The 12,053-nt window shown below is 33.2% G+C and overlaps 1 protein-coding gene across 1 annotated transcript in view; it reads right to left on the bottom strand.

The window, feature by feature from the left end:
* Positions 1 to 1,635: 1,635 nt before the first annotated feature.
* LOC149790298 (uncharacterized) overlaps positions 1,636 to 12,053 on the bottom strand; it is a 38,249-nt gene continuing 27,831 nt past the window's right edge. The window contains exons 17-24 of the mRNA XM_089973442.1: positions 10,622 to 10,807; positions 8,633 to 8,715; positions 8,039 to 8,110; positions 7,169 to 7,256; positions 6,393 to 6,493; positions 3,249 to 3,320; positions 2,778 to 2,928; positions 1,636 to 1,781 (exon numbers count right to left, since the gene is read on the bottom strand). Of these exons, the coding sequence (XP_089829568.1) occupies positions 1,777 to 1,781; positions 2,778 to 2,928; positions 3,249 to 3,320; positions 6,393 to 6,493; positions 7,169 to 7,256; positions 8,039 to 8,110; positions 8,633 to 8,715; positions 10,622 to 10,807 (758 nt within the window). The 3' untranslated portion in view covers positions 1,636 to 1,776. The remainder of the gene's footprint in view (positions 1,782 to 2,777; positions 2,929 to 3,248; positions 3,321 to 6,392; positions 6,494 to 7,168; positions 7,257 to 8,038; positions 8,111 to 8,632; positions 8,716 to 10,621; positions 10,808 to 12,053) is intronic.

A 12,053-nucleotide genomic window follows, 5' to 3' on the forward strand; every position in this document is an offset into this window, starting at 1 on the left:
TAGGAACGAACGAACAAGTTAACAATACCTTTTTCTTTTTCATCTTGTTCTGAGTCATTTCATGTATTGTCTTCTTGACATAGTTGTTACAAAAAAATAATGATATGACATGGGGAATAATCTATATCCATTTAAAATGCAATAAAATAACCCCTTCTTCAAAAATGTCGTTGAAACTAGTTGTCATTGCATCAGCAGTTGAAACATTGTGAGATCAAATTAGAAAGTGGCTTTAATCTTGGATTTATTAGCTGTAGAACTGTAGCATGTCACTGTAAATGGGATTAAGTTGAAACAAACACTTAACGCATATCGAGGATGGCATGAGGCAAGACTCACTCGCTAAGGACAAACTTATATCATCAAAGCAACAGAATTATGAAATCCATGACTGCAGATTATAAAAGACCTCAGCTTAAACTTCAGTTTACATTCGTTTCTGCTGACAACTGTGTCATATTCCAAATGCTCGTGGGACTGTAAATATCCTTTTTCATGTTATAAAAAGTACGGATTACTTTTCCCCAAGATGAACCGTGACGACGTGAAACTACCAACCAATCACAGCATACATGGGGGACGTTTCCAAACAAATTGGTATGCGAATGACACCACTCGTGTAAATTTCGTCACTGACTTTTACTTAGGAAGACACAGATTTTATAAGTTAGCGACCCATGATATTTTCGTGCCAGCTTATACTGGATTCTTGTGTTATGCAGATCTAACAAAATTTAATTCCTCGTGCATGCTTTTATTTAATTGTTTTAATTTGATTCATGGCTGTTAATTGTAATGATTATCTAAAGTAAGATTTTTCCTACGTTACTAGAGTCCATACAAATTGCATAGGGTCTATAAATAGAGAATCAAATATGTGTTAGCAATTACTAATAATTGTCTTATTGATAAGACTTTTTACGACCTTGGGTTAAATTCTCATTGCTTCATAGGGTATGGCGGTTCTAGACAGTGGCGTCACTAGGGTTGGTGTCACCCCCATGGAACTCCTTCCGTAACAGACCATACAGAATCCTTGGTAATGTTTTTATAGACAGTCATATTGGTGTCACCACCTCTGATGGTGTCATCCAGTGCGGTCCGCACCCTCGTAGTGATGCCACTGGTTCTAGAAGATTTTAATAAATTTGGTAGGGTTAGGTCACATGTCCGAGATAAATTGATTAGTAAGATCTGTCACGTGGAGTATGTTGCGAAATATAGTCGTAATAAACAGCACAGATACAAAGAGAACGGAGCAATCATATTTGACTATAATATTATCCTGGAACTGTTATGAATTATTCAAATGAATTCTGAACAACGCCATATTGACAGCGTTATGAATCCTGGCGGACTAGTAAATTTCACGTTTAACATTTATACGGAGCTTTATATTCCCTAGACCTTTCATAGAATTTTTTGAGGATCGAATTGGATTCACTTCATAATACTTTAAGTTCCTCTAACATTTTAATTTATAACTTTGATATTAAACCAGCGACACTTTCATTGGGTCAGAAATCACTTTACATTTAGAACACTTCTTGATTGGCTGATCATATATTTTTAAACTTAAATGCAAATTTATTGTTCTCTATAGCAGAATCATGACCCACTGATCACAATAACGAACATGTTTTAATTCAAATACAGGTCGGAGTACAAGGATACTGTTGAAACTAGCACCGTGTGATGTGTGATGACCTTTCTACAGAGTAAACGTGGTCAATTTGCACATCCTTGAATTTTCGTCAGCGGCTGTAACGAATGCACTTAACCTATAAATCATGAAAGAGGAATTGAATATGAAATATATTTTTGTGTGAAAAAAGTATGATAAACATATGAACAAAATAGGTGCAAGAGGGTATGTATCAAACGTGTTATAAATTAATGAAATCAATAAAAATAGCATGTCATGGAAATTTATACGATTCATCAATATCTACAAGTCAACTTTCACATGAAATTGTAGATGCCCAGGACATGTTAAAATGTATTCATAAAGCAATGCCTTTATTTGGATATGCCAAAAACCTTGACAGCCATATTTGTTTGTCTATATATAGTTGTTTTCCAGGAAATAAAAGTAATCAATCTGGCAGCAGACATGGCTAGATTACATATAGATTTCATCCTCCCTCGCTCGCCTATATGTAATATAAACATTTAATATTTCTAGGAATATTTTTCGAGGACGTCAATGGTATTAAGTGTTTACTTTTAAAGAATGTTAAAGATTTAAGTGTGAATGAAGAGCAGATTTATAGAGGAAAACTTGTACGTTCACGAAAGAATAAACCGTTGCACGTAATGAAACCTTTGAAATCAAAATTAGAATAAATTATGTCTCCTTAATTTACAGACTGTTTATAATTTCACTCTTTAATTTCCCACACATATGTCAATTACTAGTCAGTATGATGACAAGGTTGAACAGAAAAGGTAAGTAAATAAGTAAATGATTCATGAATAAAGCAGCTTTCAACTAGACAATACAATTGTCACTTTTTATTACATTTGAAAGAAAAAATTTCATTTGATAATGGCCACCAGTTTGTTTAGCATTATCGTATAAACAATTCCTGGATGTTTGATCCAATCAACGAATTCTAAAAATCAGATTTAAGAAATAACTTCTAAGGCCTGTTCTCGATATTGATAAAGAAAATTGATAACCACCACTACAGCTATCAACTTAAGGAAAATTAATAATCCTTTCTGGCATATATGCATACATACTCACATGCAACAATACTACCATGTGTTCGTACCTGTCAAAGGGATAAGACTGGTTGTACAGTTAAGATTACAGAAGTCTTCCTCACAGCACCTACTGCATGTTGGTGTAGATCGCCCTATTATAGGGGGTCGGGCTGTCCAAAAGGATCCAACCACAGGTTGACTGGTAGATGTGGTACAGTGCTGGCAAAGTATGGAGTGTCCATTAAATACGGATCATATTGATTTATAGACGTTCAGCAGACGCATATACTTGCATATAGACATTAAGCATGTTTAGGCACACACGTGTATACTATCGCATGTGTCCATCCAGTTTTTCATACATGCATACTGATATAGGTCAACACTCATATGGAACAACAAAATGTGTCTACTTTGGAGAACAAATATTAAAACGATATATGAAGCCAAAGTATACCTTAATAGGTGTATACTACAAGGGTACCTGCATCTTTTTTAAAGATCAGAAATATATACAGGGTAACTGTATATTTACTTACATCTTTTGGCTTGCACCCCATTGTATAGAGCCTATCATTTCCACCCCATGGAAATTCTGTGATATCACATACCTATAAGTAAACAAGAATCCTAGAGACAAAAGAAGAAAAACCATTACCCGTTCAGTAGCAATTCAACGTGGATACAACAATCCCACAACAAGACAATATGAAGCTTAATTACCGTTTGATCAAAAGGCCCTTGAGCATACATAAAATCATCGACACATTTAATATTTAATAGCTGAAGTGTACACACACATACACACACACCCTATCTGAAAATGATGCAAGTCCGATTCTGCAATGCATCACAGCGGGTTCATCATTCATTCTTGTCAAGGGGAAAGAATTTGACAGAGATGCGAATCGAGTACGTTCTAATATACTGATCACATGTAAAATATAAGGATATATTTTTCACATGTGAAAATTAAGGAATGAAAAATGTATGAAAACTATATTTCCAATGAGGCTCTTCATATTGTAACTGACGAAATATTGCAATATAACAGTCAAATATTATATGAGCATTGCCAAAATGCAAAATATGGAAACACCAAACATGACATGTCAAGAGACGTTATTTTGTTGCTTATTTAGTTCAGGACACTGAAAGGAAATATTTGAAATATGTCTGCAGTAATACACAAGATCCAAACGAAACTAAGTTTGGTTTAATACACGTTAGCTCATTTGCACTAATGCTTTGTAAGCGATGATACCCATTGATCCAATAGGAATCGTATACTGGAGAATATCAATGTCTTATCAAAATAGAACATATGTCCTTCGCCAGTATCTGTTTGATATATAGTTTCTAATTTGACAAGCAAATACAAAATTATACTCATCCTCAGATTCCATGTCAATTTTACAATATCCCCTTTCATTGGATCTATTCAACAGTTCAATAATATTCTTTGCAGTTGTGTATTAATACAGCTTATCAAATAATAACAACGGAATAATGACGCAGACAAATATTGCATGTTAACCATATTATAAAGTTCGGAACTGTCAAGGCTTTAGTTGTAGTGGTTCACATTATTGTCTCATATGCTGATTATATCTGTCACATTTTAAAATTCTGAATGTAAATTCAGTGAATAGGGGAGGATTGTCAACAGAAACAATTAAAATGTTAAATCCATTATTAGAAAGTGTCATTCCAGTTTTATAAAGGCCTTGCCAGTATCCTTGAAATTTGAAATGGAATGAATATTTCTCATTTTGTAGCCACACCATTCATTCGGCAACAAAATATGATTTTCACCAGGGATATGACAGATTTATTATATTGAAAACAGATGAATGTTTTAATAGCTTTGGCTAATTTATTAAAATTAACTGGATTTATTGACGTTTAAAATTTTTTGCAACTGAATTTATTTGTGGTAACGTTCCTCTCCATTCATATGATTCTGGAATATTTATGTCATTTCCGCATATTCGTTTAAATATTATCATATTATACATCTTTATTTGCATGTCTTTATGCGTGTCTTTATGAACAGCTGTTATGAACATATACGTTGTAACAGGTATATCAAATTCTGTATACGCAGGATGTTGGACACGTGACACATATCGAAAATCATTGCTATGTAAATCAGGACACCACATGGTCTGTTATATCCATGTTTTGGGTATTTTGAAATCTTGTACAAAGCAGAAATCATACTGGATATAGGCAGACAAAAAAAAACTTTAAAAGATTCCACTAAAAGCAAACCCGACACATGACATATAGTTATCATGCACTGACACTTAAAGCTGATACACTGCATACAAACAAACGTTTCAAAATGTATTTTTATTTGTTTTCTTCTGGCTAAAATTTATTTTTAAAGACTTGCTTTATTAATAACATCGTAATTAATGGCATTCCATGCATTATGTACAGGTGTTGTTCTTAATTTTAGTTAATGACGATTAAGTAATTTTAGTTTAGTCAAATCGATTGTGCATAAAACAATATGTTATTTACAAATTGTTAAATAGTACTTTTAATTAGATATGCATAAGTGCACAAATATGTATTCTTGATTTAGTAACAGAGGTGACTTCTATCAGCTATCCACATTATGTGCATAGATGAGGTTTTCATTAGTCATGAATATAAACTGTTCTAACTGACGCGATGTAAGTGTGACGCGAGGAAAATTAATATCGATCTAGAGAGCACTAGCATATGAAAATAACTAAACACAAAGCTTATGCAAGGAAAAATAATACTCAAGTTAAAAATGGGGTTGGGCACGAGAGCAGTCTATACGAAAATGTCAACATGTTACGGCAAAACAGCATGGGGACAAGTTTAGCGGTTCTATTCTATCATAAAGTAACAAACATGCTATGTTGATCAAGAACGTTTGAGCGATTCAGAAATGATAATATTTTACATTATTCCGGCCCTGCTGTCATTCACCATCACAATTTCGTTAATGTACTTAACATCACATCTTCGTGTATGTACTATATTAAAAAATATCACAATTCATCGTAACGAAGTTACAATAGAAAAATCGAAATTTTAGTTTGTCATAGGACAAATAGCTATTTATAATGACTCTGATTGATATAATACGTTTTAACCTTTTTACAGCGTACAATAAGTAACGTCCTATACCTCATCATCTTTACCTTGTACAATAACATGTATTTCCTTAATATTTTCCTCAGACTAAATTAACTGCATATATGGATCTTAGTTTGGGATGTTGCTGGTCTGAAATAGTGCAAAACTTGAGAAAATTATTTTCTACTGTTTAAATTTAACTCGTGGACACGAGCATATTCATTTGTCAGCTGACATTTCTGATACTGTAAACCTTACATGCTCTCGTTAAACATTTGTATTGCGCATTTTCAATCCATCAATATAACTGATCACACAATGGTGATAATTCTAAACAACTGTGGTCTATTTTCTATGTAGCGTTTTCCCTCTCGCAATGAAGATTTATTTTTCGATCGCTGGTTCAATTACGTTTTTAAAGAGCATGTGAGAATCATATTTACAGTTATACAGATATTATTTTATTTGGAGTTAAAGACAGGGAAAATCTTGAGTTGTCATTAAGTTAAAGACTGATCGCATATGTTGCTTGATATTTTAATACAACAGAAATGCATGCTTACTTCCTGTGGTGGACACATCTGTACGTTAAAGCATTCCAGTGGATTCCCCAAGTGGTCACATTCATAGCATATTGGGCCCCGTGAATCTCTGCTATCGAGTCCTTTGACACATATAAAGATAAATAACTGTTTTGTGGATTCGATATGACAAAGATTACTGACATCTGTATTAGCTCTCTACAATACAATACACGTACTAGAACAGGAGCAGACCAACCAAAGCCATCGAATCAATATCAAGAACAGGAGTAGACCAACCAAAACCATCGAATCAAATTCAGACATATCAAGGAGTCCAACTGGCTTTGACTGAGAATGGTATGAACTGCGCACAACTGGTCGCCTGTTGGGAGAGCTAATCACCGAGTCAAACAGGCAAATTTATTGAATTCCACAGCAACAACAACAACCATAAAAGCAATGATATACCGGGATCAAGTTTTCTCTTTCAAATATGCTATTCGCCGGATATTTTCTTCTTTTTTGAATAGATACAGATTTAAATAAATGAATACACCATTCTTTATTAATAACAAAATATGTGGTATAATTTCAAATATTAAGTACAATCAATGTTGGTGGGAAGAAACAAAGCCATAAAGGAAAGAAAAGAAGCGGAAAACAGTTAGAACAAATTACTGAGAAGTCTTTTTTAGAGGACAAAAATTAATGTAATCTTTTCTTAATATCTAAATATGTAAATAAATCGCAAGTTTTATCTTTCTATGAGCGTATTGGGTGATTTATGCAGAGAGAAAGCGGTATGATTATCTTACCAGGGTCACCACAACCTTTGCTGTTGCAATAAGGAGAATTGCAACAACTTGTACATCTACCGGATGCATGATCTGTGTAGTTACATCGCTATAATCAAATGACAGAAAAGCAAACAATCGTGATGTTAAGATTCATATATGTGAAATGACAAATGTGACAGTGTATAGAAAGTAATTTATAATTAAAATTTCCCTCGATTTATTCTTTTCGTTTCAATAGCAAACCATATCAAACATGTATAATTCGTATTTATTGCTGAGTGATCGACAGGCGATTCATAAACCTTGCATAATTGTGCTCACATTTCCGTATATAGTTTGTACACGCGTATGTTTACAACATTTCTCCAATTCCTTCCAATTTTTAAATTTGTGAGTGTGTACTCCTGATACCTTTGGTATCATAGGAACATTTCATCATACCTAACTTGTAAATATCAATCACAGGGTTTCTGAAATGTAACTATACAAATATTAAACTTTCTGTGTATTCGTGGTCAGGAACTTGCACTGATATCGATTCACATATACAAAAATAAAACAAGTTTTCAAAGAGTTAGAGTAACATAACACACACATACACGCAGCATAAAAATATATCTGCCATTCGTATTTCCGCAAAATATTGGGGAAGCCAATAATTATTTTTGTCAATTCTTGCCTTACAATGAAAAGAACATTAAACTTGTTAATATGATCTAAATCACGTTTCGAATTGTTTTAAGTCATGGGATTAAGAGTCTTGTAAATTAAAACCCATCGTTCTCATTTTAGTTAATTTACGATTTAGAACAATGTTACATTTTATAAATGCAAACAGTACATCGTTTCCAAAGAAAGCATCTGCATTAATGAATTAGAATTACTCACAAAGTTCGCTTTCAGACATCCTGAGTTGTAGCGCACGTGGGTTCCAACGTGATATTGTTCAACGTAGCATCCCTTTAATTCGAAAAGAAATAAATATAGGATGTAAGTAACATTTTTGTGACTGATACAATACAGAATGCCTGATTAAATATTTGGGTTATGAATAGCGCTTGTATCCTACCCTTGCACACGTACTATCCCAGAATGCATTTCCTGATCCGGTACAGCAAGAATGTGGTCGCTCATCATGATAGTGGCTTCCGCGAACAATATGCTTTGGTTCATTAAATATATATATTGCTAAACAATTGTTCATCGAAACGCTGAACTCTAAACCATAACATACTGTCGAAACATGGAAATAAAGACACAAAGATTTACATACTTCACGTTATCTGAAAAAGTAAGCTGGACGTTTGTCTTTGAGGGTTGTTTGGGAAGAAGATCCATGGACACAAAAAACGTTAACTTTAGGAATTAAAACCAGATGCAGAATAAGGTCAGATTAAAAGTAATCAAAATATACGTTTCATCTTTGAATATCCAAATAAAAACTATTTTCCTTAAATTTCAAGAGTTAATCTCAAAGCTTACCCGACTGTCTGGGCAGAGGTCTACCGTGTTGCAGTATTTCAAATGAGTCATGGCAGTACAGGAGAAGCAGACATGGTTCCCTCCTAGATAGAAGAATTGTATTAAATATCGTATATATGTACTATACGCCTCTAAGTTTTTGTCCAAAAATAATGTATTCACCTGCGTATAGCCATGCTGCCCATAGACAGACCAATATCGACGTGATATTATGCTTCTCGCAGCCGCCAACTGACTGTCGATTTCGTATATATTTCTTATTTTTTTGTTGTCTTTTGGCACCCCTACATTGGAAATTGTATTATTATCCTCTTATGCCATTTATAGATGTATGAAGGAGTAGCTTTTTTACTTTATTCATTAGTCTATTGTCGTAGCAGTTTTTTACGGTAATAGCTTGCTTGTCAAATTCCTTCAGACAACCTCTCTCGAATAAATAATGTGTTAAAATTAAGGTTCGGAAATTGTTGGAATTACGCTCTAGTTAGCGTTTCCACATAAGATTTGCAAGTTGTTTTATTTTAAAGACATAACAGGAAAGGTACTGATGAGCTGATAATTTGAAAATATGAGCAATTGCCTAATAATCATATCAAGCACCAGAGCTAAATACATATATGCACGGAGAGTAATAAGTTGTATTCAATAGTAGATATAACTTAAGGAAGTGTAAAGAGGTGTGTGGATCTCAGTTTTGGACATTGCTATATACATAAATTCCTTAATGACTATCAGTGGTCATAAGTTTCTTGAGCCTTTGCAAACCTTCAAGCTCTCACCATTGCATTCCTAATATCATGATTGTATTTATTTATTTTGTCATCTATATTTACATTTACATTCACCACTAAAGGTAATGAAGAATTCGATACGTCTAACTAATCTAGTGTGGTTTAATCGTCTATAGAACATTATGATATGTTGAGGACGAAGGACCAACACGAAATACATAATATTTACCAAATATTGCATACAAGACAGTTACACGATTACTTTATGTGCATTATGTTATGGAATGACAGTTACAACCGTGCTATTGTACATTATATTATTGGGAAAGAGACAGTTACAAAGCAGTTTATACATTATATTATTAAATAAGACAATTACAAAAGTACATTATACGGCATTTTATTGACTGAGACAGTTACAAAAATGCTTTGTTTACAACGTAAATGATATGGACAGTTGCCAAGTATTGTATACATTAGGCTTTTGAATAGGAGAGTCACAAAAGTAAATTGAATATTCTGCTATTGAATAGCACAGGTACAAACGTATTTTTCTCTTTATGTTTTAAACAGCTAATACGTATTTTATATTTTATGTCATTGAATAGAACTATTACGAAAGCAAATTGAACATTATGCTATCGAACAGATCAGTTGAAAATTCACTATGTTTTTAAATTGAAAAGTTCCAACGTATTGTATACATTATGCTTTTGAATATAACAGTTGCAAAAGTACTTTGAACATTATTCTATTGAATATCACAGCTATCAAGTTACGGTAAATAAGGACCTGCATTAGTATTCGTTAAGCATTTTATCCAAGTCATCGATACAGTCCAAAACAAATACAGACACTCAGCTGAGCTAGTTTAACACAAAAAGTGTATTGACAAGTAAACCTTAACATTGCTCATTTCATCCATGATATGATTATTATTATTATTATTATTATTATTTTTATTATTATTATTATTATTTTATAAAAGAAATAAAATATATAAAAGCATTACGCATGTGTGTAAAAGTCATTCTCAAAGTAAGAAGTAAAGATATTATGAGTTGCAAATCACTATTCGGTGTAAAGTGTAGTATACAAATGATTTACAATTCAGGCAATATTTTAATAAAATGTAAAATGTGACGCAAATCTGCAAGATATATATATATATATATATATATATATATATATATATATATATATATATATATATATATATATATATATATTGTGTGGGTCATAACAACTTTATACATACCTTCACCTGACGTTATCGTGACGGATTTTGCTGTTGTGTGTGTTGGCGGCATAGTGAAGGATTTTGTTGTTGTATGTCTTGACGTTATCGTGACGGTTTTTGCCGTTGTAGTTCTCACCGTTGGCTTGGTTAAATGCGTCATCATAGTCGATTTAGTTGTATGCATCAGCGCGTGTGTTGTTGAAACTTACCCATGGAACAAATTCAATTTTATATGCAGACTAATATTTCTAATCTACTTAGTTTGTTTTTCAGTGATAACCGTTAGTATATTGCTCTCACTTCTACTGACATCTAAAACATTAAATAAAAGTATAAACCCTAATATTTCGAAGTACTGCTACTACATACAGGATCTCAAATGGGTAATAATTCATAAAGAAATCAACAAACGAGTTGAACTGTGTCCAGCTTTTGCGACCCTTGGCGAGGAAATGTTGGACTTTATTCAACGAGTTTCATAAATATAATATTAAACCATTACCCATTTGAGATTCCTTTCATCACAGAGCGTTTATGTCAGTGGAAATTATTTAGATAGAAGGAAGAACAAATAATTTCGTTCATTCTTACAGACGTTGCACCTTTCAATTTTTGTCCCTAAAAATAGTCCAAAACAAGCGGAAATAGTATTAACGTGTGAAAGTAGATTATACGTTTCTTACAATACATAAGTCATAGAACAAACGTACTTCATAATAAACATAAAATTTTACACAGACAAAATCAATTTTCAATATAGAATATCCAATGTGCGTGATATCACATTGTTTGATGCAGTACCCCGTTAGATTGCAGAAAACGATCCATGTTTATTCAACCTAATATGACACTTTCACAACTGCGCAATACATTGTTGCAATATTCATGTGAATGAAGGTTTACTGGATGCAGACATTCTCATATCTGCTGCAATGTATTTGTGACCGGATATTTGCATTACGTGGAACAGCAAACTACAGAATATGTAAACAAATCACAGGGTGAGTCAGAATTGCATCACATATTTACTGCGGATATAGGAAGCGGTTGGATAAACTTCTGTAAATTTGGAGACAGGTTTATGTCCACATACTTCTGTGAACAGGGGTTAGATTTTTTTACTTCTGTAAGTTAACAATTAAACCACGCTTGTAGATAGGGTGGATTCCGTGATACAGGTTTACCCCCCCTCTCCAATCCCACCCTACACACCCGCTATGAACTGGGCATTACCCTTAGTTTTAATTGTTTTTGTTGCTTTTGTCTTGTGGTTTTAACCATTTTGCATGTTCTGTCATGTTATACCTGACATAACAAGCCCATGTGGTGGTAAATTGGCCATATTTAGATGGACGAGACCATTTTTACCCCAATTCCAGTCGTGAGTCGAAAAAAAAATGTCCGCCGCCAAAATATTCATTGAAAATAAAATAATTCAGAAGGTGGGATT

The sequence above is a fragment of the Sinohyriopsis cumingii genome, chromosome 10, assembly GCF_028554795.1.
Source record: "Sinohyriopsis cumingii isolate HCF-2022 chromosome 10, ASM2855479v2, whole genome shotgun sequence".
NCBI classification, from domain to species: Eukaryota; Metazoa; Mollusca; class Bivalvia; order Unionida; family Unionidae; genus Sinohyriopsis; species Sinohyriopsis cumingii.